Genomic DNA, 20,621 nt, shown 5'->3' with positions numbered 1-20,621 from the left:
TCTGCTGTGGGGCAAACAGCAAGAAACCGTTCCAGGCTTTTTATCCTTGCAAGTTCCACAAATCCTACAGTATATGCATAGATTTTCACATAATTATAAGTATTTATAAAACTCTATAAAAAACCCTACATGCTGACACCATCATAAGTAGCACGCTCTCTTACCAATGCGTTATTAAGCAAAGACACATGGCATTTGAATCAAAAGTTATGTTTCATAGATGTAACTTAGTTCTCTTCCGTTCTGTGTTAGAACTTTACTGCAGCAAAAATATTGAACTGATACCCATAGATACATCTCAGCGCTGATGATTCCATATCAGCATCAGAGCTTGCAAGACCACTACGTGCTATACAACAGAACCATGAACATACACAGATTCCAGCTACGTGCAATAACACAATACATGAATACAATATAGATCAAATAGCACAGCCATTTCTCTGTTTAGCAGTACTTCACTCAAAGGATAGTGCTGTATTCAACTGAAAAAGATGGTGAGAATTTGGGAAGCCAGAAAGCAATTATTTTGTTCCCTGTAACTTCCTCATTCAAACACTTTCACACCAAATAGAAAGATAAGGGAATTGGTAATAGGGTTGTTGCTTCTTGAAAGCTGCCACTACTATCTGAGGGGACAGAACAGGGCATTCAAGAACAAACGTTAAAATATCAACCTAAGACTCACCTTGAATAAAATCTCATCCTTGCAAACTCATATTGCAGAGTCATTTCAAAGACTCACATTCTTAAAACAATAAAAGAAACCAAGTATCTGCTCAATGTTCTGATATGAAAAGACTGAAGAGAAAGAAAGAAGATACACTTCCAAAGAGGGAAGGGAGGGAGGGAAAACGGACTCAAGGGCTTTCAATTTTCTCTCTTTGTTAGTGTTTGTATCAGAACATTGTATTCTTTTCATGTCTGGATCTAACTGCTGAAAAAAACCACAAAAACAAACAAACAAAAGACCAGAACAAATAGAAAAGGCTTCCAGCTCCCAGACTCAGTTTTGCGACACGTCTGTAACAGGCACCTGTGTCAGCTCTACACCAAACATCCTGCGCCAATTACACTGCACGGGCCCTGCACAAATACGTTTATACTTTTCCATTTGGATTTGGTGGAAAATATTTTTGTGTCTTATCTGAACTGAGCCAGTGAATGTGACATTAGTTGCTAGGCAGTGGCCAATCCTCACTTAACAGCACCAGACTCCAATCACTCCCTTTACTCTAAGGTCAGTATTAACTTCAGTGTTAACCACCCAAGCTGCTGCATGAAGCAAGGCAATATTCTTTCCTAGAACTATCCTAAATCTCTTTTACATGACAGTAGAATTATCTAAAATTGATTACAACAGCCCCTTTTAATTAGTGTTAATATTCTTCTCTAGAAAGCACAGATTTCTACATCAAGCTTCAGATTTACGGTATTAAGACAATTCTTTGAAAAGAACTGGAATTGCCTTTCCATTTCTCCTCTCTAACAACAAATCTTATTGAAACTAGAAGGCATGTTCTGGAAATGACAAATTTACAGAGGCTTTATTTAATGTGGGTTAAAATTGCTCTGGTCTCCTTCGATAACATTCTCCTCAAAAGCTAAAAGGTTAACAAATACTTAAATTTAACTACTAAGTCTGTCTTTTAGATGGAATGGAGCACTCCCAAATACTTTGTCCAAGAGGTGCAATAGGTACTTCTACCATATTCTGTACAAGACAAATGCATCATCTCAGTGCTTACAAAAGCAACTCTGTCTTTCTTCTCTGTGTCCCCTTCAACAAGGTGGACAATGAATCTAATGTAATCCACAATGAGTGTATGAACAGGATTTAGTTATTGACTTAGTAATATGGATAAACAGGATTTACTTATCAACTTAGCAGATGGAAGCTGTGCAGCAGGTTCTTAAGAGCTGTAACATGTTCCAACTCTCCAAAATTAAATAAACTTTGTACTATTAATTTTATCTGATATGTATTTTGAAAGAGTCATTGAAATAGAAGAAAATGACAATAAAGCTAAAATATGCCCTATTTATTCCCCTCCAAATGACGGAATGGAAGTTCAAGAGCCAAAAAGTTCCTAAAGTCTCATTTTAAAAATATGTTACCCATTGCAATTCAGGAGTTTCTGAAAGTTTAGTGAATTCAGGTGTGAGGATTAAAAAACAATTGGCTACTGACTTGCCAAGTAACTCACAGCTTCTTCTGCAGTGTAATACAGGTCAGCATATTTTGACCATCCTTTGCCTTTAAAACAAGTAACAAAAACCACACCACTACTTTGTTTCAGTTTAAATCGAGTAGCAATACAGCATTCTGCTACCATGCCCATGGCAGAGACACCCGTCCAGCCAGTCCCCCAGACAGTCACCACTGCACTGGGACTGACCCTCTGTGGCTGTATGCTCAGGGCTGAGACAAATCCGCTAGCACAAATCAATTAAGCACTTTAAGCACTTTTTTCAGCCGACAGCTTCCCCTGTTATCACGAACCCCCCTTGGCAATCCCACTGGAATTACACGAACTCCTCCATTTTTCATGTCCCACTTGTCTCCTTTCGCAGTCTCCTTTGACTTCACCATGTAATCCTAACTAGCACATCTACAACGTAAACAGAGGTACAGATAATAATAAAACAATGCCTTTTGCCAGGAATAGCAAGCTAATTTATTTGATCTTGTCCTGTAAACTTCCCGCTAGCCCCCTGAAGAACCTCTACTTCATCTAACACACAGGAGGAACAGCACTAACACAAAAAGCAACTCTTCAGTATGTTGTCTTGTAGTCACTGTTATTTTTGAGGATTTTTATCTTTATTTTTACTCTGCCACATTCTGTCACTTCTTACAAAGAGTAATTATATCAGCCAACTATACCTCAGTTAAAATGTGTTTATCATTTACTAAAAACCCGTCAAATATTTGGTGTATAATGAAATTACTCTAGATCAAGTTTGCAGACACACACACATGCAAATAAGAGACTTAATTCTTCAAAACATAACAGAGGAACTGCCAGCAAAACCAAGTGTCAGTATTTTCGGAAAACAATCTTTCAAATATTAACATGGAGGGCTTTTTGGTTACAAAAAAGAAAAAGAAAAAAGCTTTCCATTTCAGCAAACTGAAAAAGAAAACAGCAGAGTGGAAACAAAGTTAATAACCTTAAGGTAATCTGTATGCAAATACAAGAAGTGAATAACAACTCTAGGCATCTTAATCCGTAATGGAATTTTTCATTTTAACTAGTCAGTCACAGGAACAGAAATTTTTCCTCTGCTACACTAAATATCCAAACATGTCATGATTTTCCCAACTCATAGCAACAGGAAGTGAAAGGCTAGAAGCCAAAAAAAGAAAGAAAAAAGTTGTTGTTGTCCAGAATAAGAAAAACAAAGAAAACTGAATACTGGAAAAAATACAGAAATAAATCCTGTTCCTCAGAACAGTGCCTCTGTTAGGAGGTGACTGGTCTTAGATGTTTCTTGCACAGTATTTGATAGTTCCTATGACCAATTTTATTGCATCTTGGGGTCAGGAATTGGGGTGCTGCAAGTAAAAGTGGGCTATTTTGCTTGGGCAGGTGATTTCACTAACTGAATGCAGCTTCTGATACCTGAACTAGCCACATCCAAATGGCATGACAGACACATTCTAACCTTCTCCCCACTTCTTTTGAAAGACAACCACCTGATTTTTGCAAGACTTCTGTGTAGCAGGTTACTTTTATCATATGTTATGATTGTCCTTCTTTCAAATGTATGATCCTATATTCTAGCATAAGCAACATCATTCTCCACATTAATCAAAACGGACTAGTTAACAAAGCCTGTAAAATCTCTGCTGCTGTACAGCAGGATATTAGCAAAGTATATTCCTATTTTCAAATATGAAAACGTTTCAGACTAGATAGTCTCAAACTATTGTTTTCTCCCAAATAAAATTTACAGCATAAATATGTAAAACACAGTCTCCTATCTACCTTGTTTCGCTTTCCAACTTTTAAGAGTGAAAACAGACTTAACTCATTTCTCTTCTTTCTACATTTGCAAGTACAAGGGTATAAACTCCACAATTCCCCCACAACAAGAAGTAACCAATTAACTTGTTAATTACTGTATATGCAATATCACAAAGTAACATCTGTGCGGGCAAGGGCAAAATGCCAAATCATACTCTTACTCTCCCTCAGCTGCACCACACCTTTTGGTGCTCTAGTTACTTGCTTTTTTATCAGGCTCTTTGAAATCTGAAAGCCAGTCCTACTCCACCCTGTCAAAGGCACGTCCTTCTTTGCGTCACAGATGTTGTGCACGGCACACATCGGTCTCTTGGTGGAGATAAGACTCTCCTAGGGCATCTCCAACTGCTCTCACAAAAAAAAGTGCGCTACTCTGCCAGCTCAGATGGCGATTAAATCTTTTCAGTTCTGCTCTTCAGGAACTCAGCTTAAGTCCTTTATGATGCATCAAAGAAGAAGAGCTGCTGCACCCCTGGCACTATGATCCTGCCAATAAACTCACAGCCTTCATGGGCGAGGGAACACTCCTGCAAGCACCCTGACATAAGACCTGTGTCCTAAAGACTTTTTGCTGAAAGGAAAAGTAACTATGGTGGAAGTAACTGCAGAGTGCCACAAAGGAAAGTTTGTCTTCAAAGGGATCATAACCTCCTTCCTGATCCTTACAACCGCCATATCTCTGGCAATGAAACAGACCAAACAAAGAAATAACTCAGGAAATAAGGACTAAGAAAAATGAATTTGCAATAGAGAAAACTATGAGAATGTCCTACCACATTCACTAGTGCTTCAGGATTTGCTGCAAAAGTTTCCCTGTGTTTTACTCCACTAAATGGTAGCAAGACAGACACCCATGTTGCACATATAATCTGTTCCCAACAGAGAACACTGCACCAGTAAGTGTGAATACATAGTACCAAAATGGTCGTGCCAGAATCTGCACGCCAGCAAAGCTTTCACTGGTAAAACTTTCTATGTATCTCAGCTCTGTAAATAGCACTGATCTAGTAATTGTCTTCCAAGAGTGACTAAATCAGAAAACATGAGGTGAAAATATTCACTTTTAGAGACCAAGATTTATTAGGATTAATTTAAAACTGTATGATTTCAAGAGGTGAGATTAGAGTTTTATTTGTGAATTTTCTAGCAGCAATTGAAAACCCACTTAGTCTTTTATAAGACAACTCTGACTGGAACAGAAACTTAAGTATGCTGTATGCCTCCATTCAAAGTCTTGTCAAACTCCACAGATTTGAAGGCCCTTCTGAATTTATTTGTGGTTTCTTTACTCATATTCATCCTGTAGGATGACTACATTCTTGTTTCACAAACCATTTATATCCCCACTGAAGTTAATGACATCTTAAGGACGATTTGCAAACGATTTGCAAGGGTGTTCAGTAGTAAGTAAATCAGAACACCATACTGCTTTAAGGATGAAAAATACTGCTAGGTAACTGAGAACATCCTCCTCAACTGAGAAACTCGCCGGGGGGCGGGGGGGCGGTAAGGAATTGTAGGAAAAAAATATGTTTATTGTACAGATACTTATCCAAAATCAGCATTCTAAAAGTTTTAATTCTGAGGTGTAACTTTCCTTCCCAGGCTCTACAACACTTACAAAACAGAAAATAGTATTTTCTTGAAACGTTACTTTGATTGAAAAAGAGAAGACCAGCTCACTGTTAGGCAGAAGCTCAATTTTACCATTATATTCACTAACTTGCATGAGATTTCTGTTGGGGGGGGGGGGACCCCACCCAATCAACATCTCTATGGACAGTGCAGAATTAACCTCTCACAAATTGTCTTAAAGTACGTATTCTCTGCATTCAGAGCACTTGACTTTTCAAAATCCAAATAACTAACAGATTTCTTATGTCATCAGAATTCACTCATGGTGTTCAGATAAAGTTATGACATTAACACAGCAGGAGAACTTGAACCACTAACAGAGCACACCGATTCCCCCCTGCCAAGCACCAGGACTGACCGAACTGTTTGGCAGCAGCAGTCTCTTGCCCCAGAGAGCACACGTGTGACTGACACTCAGTGTGGCTGAGAAAGTCTCATGGGGAGCCCAGCTCATCCTCAGCTGCGAAGGTCATAATAAATGCGCCAGCCTGCAGGTATTTTACATGCCACATCTGCTGCCGCAGCGTGAACATAATCTCAGAGTGTTCACAGCCCAAAATTAGGTTCAGCAAGTTTTTTTTCTCGATAGCAGCAAGCAGGGGAGGAAAATAGCCATTTCCCCCAGTTTATACCTAACTGAAGCCTGAACAGAATTTCATGCAATGTCTTTTTCTAGACAGAGCTGCTTGCCTACTTAGCTCCAGCCATCTGTTACAAACAATGGGAGTGTTAAAAAGAAGTCTGAAGAAAACTCCATAATGGGAAGTGTTAGGCAGCCAAAACGCAAGGGGAGCTGGTAGCCACCTCCCTAATGAATGGAGCAAGTGTTTTTATCATCTTTAAAAACATATACTGTTCAAGGGACGGTTTGAAATATTTTATGATGCTGTATAGCAAGTCTGCAAAAATGTCAATTTTAAACATGAAAACCTTTGTTGAAAAAAAAGAAAGAAAAGAAATAGTGTCATTCAAAATGCATGTTTTCTCTCTTCCCAGTGGCAGGCATCTCAAAACATTGTCACTTGTAAGGAATTACTGCCTGTCTGAATATTTGCATGTGTAGACAAAAACTCATAAGAAAACTTAAAATATACTGTGATCTCTTGACAACAGAACATGTCCAAACACGCACTCCACACTCCTGAACACTTATAATTAGAGTGCTCTGTGATACAGATACCAAATATTTTGTCATCCGTAAGACCATGAAAGGCTCAGAAGACGAGTTACATTTTCGCCATTTTTACCTGTTCACACGAGTCATGAAAATCAAGCAAAATTCTTGCAGTAGGCGGAGAAAGACCTTAAATAGTACAGATTTATTTCTCAAGCGGAACAGAATTCAAAGCGAAAGAAATTTTGTCAGAGATACAGCTGGCAGCAACTATGGCACGGAGCACAGCTGTACTTCTTATGTCATATATAATTTCCAGAAGCAGCACTGGACAGCATAGCAATGGATAGCTAAACTAGATGCCCAAATATAAGAAAAAAGTTTTACTACACATTTTTCCAAAACTGTCAAATGTGATTTTTTAAGTATAAACCATCACAATATTTATGTGTCAAAAGAAAATTTTTCTGCTAGCTTTCGTACAAGCAGGATCAGGCTAAACTACAGTGAAACTGAAGCCTCTAATTAGGTCAGACCAAAGCCATGGATATAGACCAAAGAATATTCAAAGATACTTATACCAAATATGGGATTCTTGTAATGAATAAAAACAGCAGACAGCACTGGGATACACGAACTGTGAAAGTAAATCGTAAGCCTCTCACATCCCTTACTCTGCTCCTACTGTTGCTCACATTAGGTGGTTGCTCGGGAAGTCCCTGCTGCTCCAGCAGGCACCTTTCACCTGCCAGCTTCTCTGATCAGTCTGGTTTGTTTGCCTGGGTAGGGGAATAAAGGGGTTGCTCCTGCCATCAATAACCTGTAACAGAGCTTGGCAGAAAATATTTATTTACATATTCAACTATGAAGTATGGTCCCCAAAAGCGGAACCTTACTCATCTCTAGTCTGGATAATTCTACAATACTGAACTCTATGTGCAAAGAAAACCCTTAATCCTTCTATGAATTTTAAATGAGTCTAATGAATCATTTGCAGGATATTACTATGTATGTAGAATAAATGTACACAGACAATCAAACTTGCTAACTCTCATCACAAAACAAAACAATACAAACAAAAAACCCTTCACCCTTAAAATTACTGGCACCCAAGCATGTGAAAGCCTCACTGCCTTGGGATTTCCGTACACTCTTCCAAAATGAGTTTCCAGTTCAGACATCAGTGGGAATTGGTTCTCAAATTAAAGATCACTAAATGATCAAAACAAAAAATAAAACCAAACAAACAAAAGCAACTTAGGACAGTCAATAGCAGGCACCATATACCCATGAGGAGCACGTGGTATAAAAGAAACACCTTGCAATCTCACACAGCTATACCAATGTATCTTATAAGGAGGAACCAAAACATCTCAGCGTAGCTGTTTGATTAGTCTTCTAATGCATTTTTCATATTTCATTCTATTTTCAAGCAAAAGGAAGCCTTACAATATATAACACAAAATAAAAATATAAAATAAGAATCTTTTTTAGATTACTGATACTAATGGATACCTATGGTGCTTTGACACAAGAATCAGCTTAAATTTACTGTCTTGGTTTTGAAGATAATCAAGCTATTTTGATCCCTAACTAACATGTAAAATTTGAGAATGAAATTACTAGCCTGCATAACTTTTTTTTTTTAATATATAACCTAACTGTTACAGCTGCATTACTAAGAACTTTGCATTTTTGACATAAAGTGTTCTCAACAGAGATAAGATAACACAGTTTCTTGCATAAGTTGAGCAATATTGCATAAGGCAATGAACAACCTCCCGCACAAACTACAGTATATTTCCTGAACTAGGAACGATTGTTCTCACCACTTACATGATATGAGGAACACTTTAGAACATAGTGTAGGAGTACAGAAGTCAGTTGTTCAATATTGCTCAAATCTCACTCATGGTAGTCGAGAAAAAAAACAAAGTTAGTATTTCCAAAAAAAAAAAAAAAGAGTGTTTTATAAAACTTTCACATTTTTTTAAGTTTGTATTACCATTTCTGGGGTTGAAACATTACTAAGCTTCAGAGGATTTGTTTCTAAAAAAAAAGTATTGGTTTTTGTATTGCCTCTCTTCCCTGGACCCACCAACAGTTTATATTCAAGTTCTGCCTCCATTTACCATCAACTTAAGAATGCACAACTCTGCTTTGTTCTCCCAAACACGTTCAGGATGCCCAGGACTGCCACTCTGTATGTTGAAGTAAGGAAGGAGTGGAAAAGAGGGTAGAGGAGGACTAAAACTGACCTACAACTGGCCACAAATGAAAAAACTGTCAAATGGAAAAATCCAAGCATGTGTTCCCTCCCTTGCAAAACAAAATGAAATGCAAGAATACATTCAACCAGCCTAATAGCCTCAAAAGAGGAGCTGTTTAAACAGGGGCAATCTGTGTTACATGTACAATACTTACAGATGAATCCCAAATTTCAATGACGTTGCTTGAAATTACCACAGTACAAATAAGGAATGATAAAATAGGCAAAAATCTGAGGAAACACTTCAGCTTTCACCAGTAAATATACTGTATCTGTGCAACACAGGAAGTTATACATAGCATGAACATGTACACACATGAACTTGTTCTACAGAGCGAGAACCAAATCAGCTAGAATCAGTTTAAAACAAAAAAGAAATATATCACACCTTCTACCACACTTGATCTTGCAATGGGTTTATGCAAAAGCACCACCAACAAATCTACCATGAGAAATGCTGGTTTAAAAGCAAAAGAAAACACTTCTGAAGGCTTTTTATGAATAGGCAGGAAAAAGACTTCAGGTTCAATGCCTATGAAAAGCTCCTAAAACCAAAACAGCTCAGGGAATAAGCAGGAGACTAATCATCAACATTGCCCAGCACCACAGCTCAGCAGTGCAGAACAAGTCCCTTTACGGGACAACTGCAGCTTGCCGGGAACGTGCGGTACAAGAAGAAAAGTCACCTCCAGCTCTACTTGGTACCCAGACTAACACCCAACGTCTCGGGCCCCATCGACGGGAAATAGCACTTGTCACCCTCCCACAGGACTTCACCATACACATGTTGTACTTGAACAATTTCTCTGGCACAGGAAAAGTACAATTACAACATGCCGCCCATCAAGATACCCAGCTTCCAGGCTGCCATACAGATCAGAGCAGCAACCTCACTGATGCCACAGTTGCTGTGTCAGTAAATAGCAGCAGCAAAACAGAACTGCTACAGTTTATTAAAGGAAGCAGAACTGCACCATCTCTGAGCCAGTCTGCAGCATGTTGTCCACAAAGTCTGTGTAAACAGCTACTATCAGCGCCTATCACCTTAGAGGTTTTATAAACTAAAATTATCTACTTTTTTGTTATTGTTAATTCACAGCCCCATAGAGACTGTAGTTGTTCTGGGGAGGTAGAAAGTGAGAAATAATACTTCATTTACCAGAACTCATCACTTGAAACGTTATGCCGAAATTATGTATTAAGAGCTTATTGCTACTCTCTGCCACACAGCTAGCAGTACATGCTTTAGTACTTCAAATACAACATCTACTTCAGTTATCATGGAAACAATGAAAAACCCTATACTGAACACACTTTGCTGCATCAAACTAGTAAAGCATTTAGTGGAGTAGCACTTTGAGAGGTTTGGAGAAGAAAAACAGGAGAACAAGGAATTTCCTCTCTGACATTTTAGGAAAATTCACAAAATCCATTGTTCAGCTGGGCTCAAATAGCACCTGGGCTAGAAGGTGGTCTGCTTGGCTGATGCATATTCAGCAGTCCTACACTAATTCTTCAACTTAAACTGTAATATAAACTCTGCATGTCTATTGTTCTGCACTTCAGCTGTACTGGCTTTATAGCTCAAGTTCTAACACTCACTGGTACAAACTGTACTGGCTACTCATAAAACTATAAATATGCATGCCTTCTGAATCAGATTATTTATTCATACATCGAGCTTGGAAGCAGGCAGAAAATACGCAAGATGATGGAAAAATGAAAGTATTTAACTATCAACCCTTTATACCAAATGAAACCAGAACTTTTAAAAAGACACCAAATATGAAGGATTATGGCAATTGTGGGGTTAAACTGCCTGACTAGGTCTAAATTATGCCAGGCTGATAGGGAAGTCTAAGTTGTTGTCCCCTACATCCCCCAAAATACATTACCAACAAAAGAAAAAAAATATTACCAGGTAAAATTGTCATTCAACTTACCAAAGCACCATGTGGTTTACACAGTTAGGCACACAAATTCAACCAGCAATTTGGAGGCAGATGTTTCAGTATAAATAGTCCTTCCATAAATTGACTTTAAAATAATAATTAGAATACAACTAGTTTTCTGAGGATCCAGCTAAAGAGACAATGCCTAAATACTATTAAACCTATGGCTTGAGACAAATCCACAGAGTTTCAGTCTCAAGGGACCAGCCCGTGTCTTTTGAAACAGAAATGTAGGTAACAAGACAGCTATACAGAAATTGCTCATCTCTGCAAGGAAAAAAAATCATAGTTAAGGAAAAACATGCAGGTACATCTTTTTTATTTTTACCCTTTTTCACTATACCACACACCTTAAGAAAAACAAACACTGTTTTCAAAAGCAAAGTCACTTTGAGTCACTGAATCACATGTCACTGAATCAATCCTCTCTAGAAGGATTACCAGGATGATTTGACCATATATGAAGAACCTACAAACCAGAAATCTCAGTGTAACAGCAGCAGGATCACAGAGTCCTTGGTGCAGAAAGAGAGGCAGCAGAAAACCCTGCCCCAACAAAGCCACATTTAAGACAAACTTTAAAGAATCTAAGCACAACACCTATGGTGTGACACTCTTGTTATCATACCCTTCTGTGACAGTTTGCAGTCTCTCTCTGTTTTAGAGATACTAATTTTATTTCTCTATTCTTACTGGTCTCTTTTGGAGAGAAAAAATTTAGCTCCCAAAATATAATTAAAAATAAACTAGGAATTAGTCTAGATGCTAGAAGATACCACCTTCTTCTTTTTTAGAGCTCTCTAATAACCACAAGTGACAAGAAAAATCAGAGAGGCAGAGCAGGATATGTCTTCCTGAAAGAATGTAGAAGTACACAGGAAAGTCTGGCTACTGTTCCTGCACAGGTACTTATAAACATTAAGAACACCCTAATCCTGGGGTTGGGTTTTTTGTGTTTAAGTCCTCTCCCTTCTCTTCAACATTGTTGTTTATTTGAAGTAAAACAAGCTTGTGACTTTCCTACTGCAACACCCCTTGGATTTTCACAGACTTTACACTACATAGGTTCCAGTTGCAAAAGCAAAATCTTTAACAAATACTTATCAAAACTCCTTATCAAAATACACAAATTAACTATAAGATAAGATTAACTTAAGTAGTGAAGAAAAACCTAAATATAACTTGGGTAATAAAATTAATCACCATATTTCAACATATACAGGAGTGGCAGAGTTATTTGACAGTATAAGCTAGGTATGCTATCCAATTTTCCATAAATCAGGTCTTTCAGTCTGGCTCCTTCAACAGCCTGTTTTTCACACACTCAAGGGAAAAAAGAAAACCCACAACTCAGGCTAAAATGAAAGAGGCACTTCCTTCAGATTTTCCATGCAATCAAAGTCAAACTGAAAGCCAGAGAGCAAAAGACAGACTGCCAGTGCAGTGATTACTCAGCTAAGTCAAGTCACAGGACAGCATGAGTTTTAGCTAAGAAACAGTATTTCCCTTCTTAAGTGCTTATTATTGTATCAAAAAAGATGCAACATTGAATGCTACTTTCCTGATGGAAAATACATTTCCTGGCCTTGGTAATTAAAATAATGGTATTCTCCTACTCTGCTCTCTCAAAAAAATAAAACACAAAAGAAAGCATTACTAGAACTGCTTGAGCGAGTTCTGTAGCCAGAGAAGCAGCAAATATAAGGCAAAAATGTATTTCCCTCAGATTTCGGTCTCCTCTCTCACCACTAATCCTGTCCAATCTTGCCGAGCAGGCAAAATCTATCAAGATGACCATCTGGGAGTCAGAATACAAACCAGGGATTTCATCTCACTCCCTCATTCAAAGTGCCACTGTAATTTAAACACGTTTGTTTTAAATACACACAGGCACACAAGAGTTATGCGTTGTATGTACAGTTACATAGACTGTTACAACATTTGGACATCCTCCTATGCTTTCTATATTAAAAAAACAAAACCAAAATGAAATAACATAAAAGAAAAACCCACCAGACAGGACCCCTCACAAACATCTCACAGCTGGTCTCATTACATCAAAGATAAATCATCCATAAGCATACTTGAAAAGTCTGTTCTTTTACCTGAAGAATAACCAGGAGTGAATGCAGTATCCTTGATCTAGCCACAATATACTGCAGCCACTGTTTTTAAACTGACAAAGACTGTTTCTGAAATTCTGCTAATATTTCTCACAGGCAGCTTTATATGGCTAACTGGAAAAAAATATGAAAAGCATTTTTCTACTTTGGGAATAATTCACTTCGTGTTTTTTGCAACACCAACTTGTCAGAAACCTTCCAAGCACTTGGAACCAACAATGCATTGCTGCCCCAGGGCAGGCCAATGCTCTGCTGCATCAAGTTCAATCCTGCAACACGAGCATGCTCAAGAGCCACTCTGCAGCTCTCAACAAACATGTATTTAAAAAGAAAAACAAACATAATTAGTAGAATACTGTGAAGCAGTTATTCCATGGCAAGCTTTTGAAAAGCTGACAGTAGTTTTCTGATGAAAGAGGAAAGATCTTCTATCACAAGACAAATCAGCACATTTTCGTTTGCTCAAATCTTGTCTTGGATAATTCACAGCTCATTTGCCACAAAAGGCCATACAGTCTGATAGAAAGGAGAAGTCAGGAATCCTAGTTTTGAATCTCATTTTTGCTGCACTGTTGCTTTGTAGTTCTGGGATTATGCCATCAACTTCCATAATTGAAAAATGACGGAGCTAGCATTCTTTAATCTACCATATATGGCAATAAGGCATGGAAATAGCTGAAACCCTGAAGTGTTCAGTGAATGCATTTGCAAAAAACAGAGAAGGACATTTGTTTGTTTGTGTAGGAAGCAGAAGCTTAAGACCTAGTCCTAATGATGAAAATCAGTTAGAATAGCTTCTAACACACCGTGGTCCAGGAACCACTGACAGACTTCGAAGACATGATGTGGTCCACAGCTAGTCCTCAGAACTACACTGAACATCCTAATGTATTGTTTTGATACTAGCAACTACCCTTGATGAACCTCAGAACGTCTAAAGACAGACAATGTTCCCCAAGTTTAAAAATTTGTGACCTACTAGGTCACAGCATTTAACACAACATTTTACGTTAGGATGAATCAATGAGAAATGCACTCAAAAGCCAAGCATGCCTGAGCTCTCCTAAGGAAACCAGAAGCCATTTGTTCTAGTTCAGTTCACTCAAGGAGTAACATGCTGCCGAGTTTCCACTCAGTTTTGTATCTTGTATCTCCTTCTAATTCCTCCCTGTCCCTACCCTGACAATAATCCCAGATTCCACCCTGTATCCCTGCAAGCACCCCCAGTGACTTCCGCTGTCCAACCATCAGAGGGGATGGCACTATGCCTGCTGCACAGCTTGCCTGCCAACCTCAACAGATAACCACTGGAATGCACAGTGCATCTGTCCCTTACTGGGTATGCTGATTTGGGTCTTTCTCTCTCACTTTTCACAAATACTGCTATTACTGGAACTCAAACAAAAAATTGTATCTTTGAGACTTAGCTCTATCATATTTGGTTGAAGTTCAACAAGTTCAAACGTTATTACAGGGAGAATGGACAGGCAGCATAACCACATACAGAAGCAAGGCTTAAGAAACGTTAAAAAAAAAAAAAAAAAAAAAAGTGACACAAAATACCACACTGTTGCCAACATTACAGATGTTGCTAAACATAACAGGTAAGCATTATTCTCCTGAACAGCATGAAATATTGTATTTTAGGAATATAGTATTTACGCTAATACAGCTTTGAAGCATAATTACCAGGCATCCAAATTAAAATTGATCTCATAAGGGTTTCTCATGGTCTTCCTTGCCCCTATTTTTCGGATTTAAAGAAGGCAAACTTTGCAGATGTTCTGCATATAAACTCTGTCTTACAATTCTTTAGAGAGTAATAATCCATTATTCTCAAATATAAAAAAGGTATCAATTTGGTATCAAAAGGTATCAATTTACATGCATGTAGCATCTTCCAGGCTCTGGAAAGGGAAATGAGAGGCAGAGGAAGAAGCTCAGTGAAGCTCAGCAATATAAGCCAGGCCATGCACATAGCTATAGTAAGTTTGTAGTAGGTCTTACTAGTATATTTTGGGGTTACCTACATTAAAAAAAACAAAACAAAAAAAAACAAAAAACCCCACACAATACCATGGTAGTATCATTTTTCACTGTCCTGCACAGATGACAGCCATGCTCGTATGAAAATCTCAGGATCAGAATCAGAAACTATGTAACAAGGAACATTAGGCCTTTAATGATGATTAGCTTCAGCAATTAAGGACGCTTTACTTTTAAATTGGCACTCTGGGTCAGGATTCACCCTGTGGGTAAAACTTTAGAGCTATATGTCTACCCTGTCCTAGTGGTTCTCCAACTACCGTCCACTGGACAATTAGTAATGTGCAAAAGCCGTTAGACATGGTTCATTGCCACTCCATGAAACTATAAACATTTCTACCTTTCTATCCAAAAGATCAAGGTCCATGAGAAATTTTGAGGGTTGACACCACTCAAAATAAATGCAGTTTATTGAATGACTGCTTTTGGCACAAACTCCACCGAAAGAACTATACACAGATTTGTAAGTCTGACACTTCATTTCATCTTGCAACACAGCTGTTTTGCAATGCTGTTTCAAGAGCAGGAGTGGCCAACCAAGAGAGATGTGACAGCTCAGGTCCTACACAGACCTGCTGACTCCTGTTCACCTCTGTTACTCATTTGTGTTGACTAAAAGCAAGATAATAAAACACACAACTGTTGGAGAGCAAGTATCAAGAATCTTCACCTGTCAACAATAAAACCCTGCATACCAGTGTTACAACTCCAATTCTCAGGAAGCAATAGAAATATCAAGAAAATTGACTGTAAATTTTTTTTTCAAATTCATTCCACCAAAGACAGAGAATAATATCTGCAGCTATAACACAATTAGTAAGATGCATAGCTAAAACACATGTTTTGTTTGAATCTTCCAGCTTATGCATCTACAAACATTTCTAAGTTATCAGGAGAGCCAGAATTAGGACCACAGCATTTCAATGAACAGAGAAAATAGTCTTGCCTATTTTGACTACTCAAAGAAATTTGAAAATTAATGCAAGGGGAGTAGGAAGGAATAAAGAAAAATCTAGGCAGGACACAGGCACAAATTCAGAGAATACCTCTCTGACTCAATATACAGAAGCTAGCTTTAATCGTATATAAAAACATATTGCTGGATACACAGTACAACCTACTCACTATATAAATATGTCCAAAGCAGACAGTTATTACCCAAATTGAAATAATCGATTTATAGTTCAAAGACTGTAATTAGATTATAGTAGATGATTTAGTAATCTCATTTTTACAGTTCTGTAATCTCTGGTTTGGATATGCCCTGAAATTCTTTATTTTCATGACACTGGAAGATACTGCCTAACAGGGACCCAAACAAGAGAAGCAGTGTTCAGTTAAGGCATTCTGAGAGAAAACAGCACACGTTGTACTGAATGACATTTCAATCATCTTGTAATTTTGCTCAGAATATTTGTGCCACAGAACATGAAAGACCAAGCAGTTTCCACCCTTCTTCCTCTGCTAATTCACTCGAGGGAAAGCAGTCTAGCAGCTTTGAAGAACAGTGTACAAGTCCAGCCAGTTATCTCGGTTCTGTGTTATGCAGTAACATGAAATACATCTCCTCTAGCACAGCTAGTTTCCACTTCAGAGCTAAAAATTGACAACCTATACTTTCATTAACTTCTGCTTTGTTGTTTCTGAAGCATTTAACGTATTAAAAAGGCAGAACAAAGTTCAAACTCAAGATGATAACACCTGTATGTGTGACTGCAGAGTGCTTGAGCTGGGAAAAGGTCTCCATGCAAAGGAAAGGAACCTCCCAGTCCAGGTTCGCCAAGTATTTCCAAAAAGGGATCAGAGAAAACATGATGGTGCAGTTAGAAAGAAGAGCAGTTTGAAACACAGAGTTTGCTTCTCCAATGGCTGGGACAAATACCTCCAGAAAAGCTATTATTAAATTAGTGCCCCAATGTAGTATTTCATAAGCCATGTTTAAAAGTCTTTGAATCCAGTGCATCCATCCCCACTCGCAACATTAGGAGACCATGTGCGCAAAGAGAATTTCTTCTAAAAGGGAAGAAAAAACAAAAACTATTTTACACTGACAGAACTGAGACACTATTTGTGACATAAGCAAAGCATGTACATTCGACACCAATAGGATTTATTTTCCAAGAAATTTTGCATAATAGAAACAGTGAGTTGGTGATTTAAACAAAATAGCGCATTCAAATGATAACCTGAAATCACTGATCAATGAGCAGCACTCCCTTTGTTTCTGCTTCTTCCCCCATGCACAAATGTAATTCCACAACTAAACATGGGACCAACATGCTATGCGAACACCTATCCCTGGGCTTGTGCAAAACATACAGCCAGGGGAAAAGTATTGCTGAAGATGCACAGCACACAAAGAAGAGCATAACCCTTTTGGAAGTGACTCAACTTGTGTATTTCTTTAAAAGCCACAAAAGCAAACCCATGCAGCAGTGTTACAAGAAAAACTGTGTTCAAGCATGAAGCAAGTCTAACTAACTGTTAATTAAAGACAAGTCTCGAGTCTATAGCAAGACCCAAACAAAGGACGATTCTGCTGACGTCCTTTATAGCAGCTCAGCAGTTGGCAGATGTCATGCCCATCAGTGGGGGTCCTGCACACACCACGTGCCTGAGAGTGCCCTGGCCAGGCACAACCCCGGACACACAGCACTGGGAGTCTGGGCCGTACCACCTTCCCAAATCTGAAAGGCGTCTACACACTGCACGTGGCAAAGGTCTCTCAGCATACGCCGAGCTGCAAACTGCCTGTCTCATCTCCATATGTGTATCACACTTTGAGCATCCCAGGGTTAAAACGGCTTTGGTTATGCATGAATTTTAAAGGAAACAGGGAATAATAATTTTATGCTAACGGAATGATCTAAGAAAACTAAAAAATGAAACTATATTTCTACTTTAGCATAAATTATGCTTAAAAATAGAAATAAACTGAAATAGGAAAGCTGGCTTAATGCACCAAGTGAAAGAACAGAACTGAAGAGACTTTGTTTTACATTCCAGCACACGTACAGACTTCAGCCAAGTCACTTAATCATGCTGTGCCTCAGTTTCGCAGCCATTAGACAGGAAGGAATCTCCCATAACTTAGTACCTCTCTAATAACTTAGGACTCATGAAAGCTAGAAACAGTTTAATTCGCTTATAACTGCACTTTCAGTTCTCTAGCATTTTCTAAGTACTAGCCTTTAATTAGAGAAAGAAGTTATCAAAGTTTCTACTCTTAAACCTCATGCTGTATCACTGGTACACTATGTTTGCTTTGACAGTCAAACTCTATATAAAACTTTCAGAAATGCTGGTAAGCTTTTTCTACTGTACTAGTATGATTCAACTAATTGGGTGGAGGGAAATTTCACTAGGTATCAGGCAATCTGCTTCCACATTTGTTCTGCTTAGTCTGTTCATAGTGCACAGATTAGACGCGAACTGGCAAAACCAAGAGGCTAGGCTTTAGAGTGCTCTCCAGCACTTGTGGCAAGCAGTCCTCGGGGGGGGGGGGGGGGGGGGTTAATGCTTCTGAAAACAGTATTCTAACATTTTTACATTGTCAGTTCTCAAGAACCACTTCTGTACCCTGTATTTACATACAAATAAAAAATTCCCTTTCCTTGAGAAATTTAATTTATACATGGTAAAAAAAAATATCAAACAATATCACAGGAATCAGAGGGAAACAGAAAGACAACAAAAGAAAAAAACCAGAAGAGCTGCAATACATTAGGGAAAAAATCAATAGTACCACTGAACTGTTTATACAAAGTTATACCAATTACTGTGATGCAACTTAAATAAAATGCTGTTATAGAGCCAAAGAGACCAAATGGAGTAAGATGCAAGTATTCATTCTAACGTAACTTTCATTTATTTGAAACAGTGACAGGGGCTGATGACACAACAAACCAGACTTATCACTTTTTCAGCAAAGCCTGGACCAACGGAACCTCTGGCTACTTACAGTGCAGCAAAGTGCTGAAGCAATCTAGCAGCCAGTTCATAAATAAAGAATAGGATGTACATGAGCCAGGTGAGCAGTTGGAAGTTGCTTCAGACACCTGCAAACCTTGCTGTGTCTCTGGCATTGTCAATGCATTCAAAGGGGTTTCAGCCACAGACATTCATGTTCTCTTTATGGCCAAGGTTTGAAAGAGTTTGAGAAATCTGGAAGTACAAAAGAAAAAAGGAAACTGCATTTAACGCAAACCGGTCACAAGCTCACCACATTTTTTTCTATTTTAGTCTTTCTAGATTTGAAGCTTTATTTGGCTGCAGTAATTCAGTAATCCATCTTGTAGCTCCAGGCAAAACATTAATAGGTAAAGTTGTTTTACTCAAGTTGTATGACTTCTGCTACCTGCAGGAATGTGTTGTTCAGAAAAATGCCGAAGAAGGTTCTGATTCCTTCTTTCCTTGACCTGTGAGTTTTTCTTCTGAGCTAGCAAAGGAAAAAGCCACAAACAACCAAATTTAAAAATGGAGGGGAAAAATCATAAAGACATTTTAGCAAATGGCTAGCTTGAAAGCAACCACTACTGTTTCTGAGTTTCATATTCATTTATCCTTTTTCTCGCAGTAATACACAAAGACTTTTCTTCTGATTGTGGGAAATTAAATCAAGAAAGTCTTCACAGCTAGAAAGCAACAAAGTACACCCATGCAAAACTCTCTTTTAAACAAAAGGAGAAAGACAGTCTATTTTCTCCAGATTGCATCATGTACTTCTCTTCCTACTGTGTCTCAGGAATTCGTTTACAATATGAATAATTTCCATCTGAATTGCTTGCAAGCAGCTCTCTCTCACTTATTAGCAAGCCAAATATATTTTCATTTCTTACTATAAATGGGAAATTTTGATGTACGTGATGGTATTTTTTCCTAAAGTTAAAAGCCAACATCTGCATGTTTTGTATTTCTTCTGCAGAAACTATGGCAGCAGAAATCTCAGGTTGCTAAATGATTTTTTTTTCTAATGGGACAGTGAAATGATCTTGGTCATAGTATCCATGGTATTAGCTACCAAGCATATCAACAATTCTGCACACTTCTGTTTTAGTTGGTTTCCTCTCCTAAACCTGCTTCCCTGCCACAGAAAAAAGTACCAGCAGAACCTAACATAGCGCACCTAAGTGTTGCTTAATCCAACATTACAATACATTAAAAAAAAAGAAGAGAAACACTGGAAAGTCAATGCTAAATGAAAAAGAAACACACATAAATGTTGCCATCCTTGAATTCCCCTAGCACTTGCAAAGATTGACAATCTAGGCACTTCCAGTGACTATTAGTTACTGAACTTAAATCAACCTGTGTGGTACCTTACAGATACCATCACTGCATTCTCTTGTTTTCAAATGAAGAATACTTTTATACTATAATTAAACATATAAATAACCATTTGGCTTAGAAGAACCATAATCTGTTATTTCAGCACAGCATAGATAAAGTATC

The 20,621-nt window shown here is 38.2% G+C and overlaps 1 protein-coding gene across 6 annotated transcripts in view; it reads right to left on the bottom strand.

Annotated features, from left to right (window-relative positions):
- The window catches only part of ARHGAP10 (Rho GTPase activating protein 10), a 150,360-nt gene that overhangs the window by 111,469 nt on the left and 18,270 nt on the right, over positions 1-20,621 (bottom strand). Inside the window, exon 2 of one of the 6 annotated variants that reach the window (XM_064510799.1) lies at positions 19,132-19,334. The exons of 2 other annotated variants lie outside the window; for them this stretch is intronic. In XM_064510799.1, the coding sequence (XP_064366869.1) occupies positions 19,132-19,291 (160 nt within the window). In that variant the 5' untranslated portion in view covers positions 19,292-19,334. Of the gene's footprint in view, positions 1-16,871; positions 17,155-19,131; positions 19,335-20,621 lie in introns of those variants that run through there. 3 more of the 6 variants (XM_064510798.1, XM_064510796.1, XM_064510797.1) reach the window with 3 other exon arrangements.

Source organism: Dromaius novaehollandiae, chromosome 4 (assembly GCF_036370855.1).
Source record: "Dromaius novaehollandiae isolate bDroNov1 chromosome 4, bDroNov1.hap1, whole genome shotgun sequence".
Taxonomy (NCBI): Eukaryota; Metazoa; Chordata; class Aves; order Casuariiformes; family Dromaiidae; genus Dromaius; species Dromaius novaehollandiae.
Note: the sequence above shows the minus strand (reverse complement) of the source record. Positions and strands in the feature narration are given on the sequence as shown.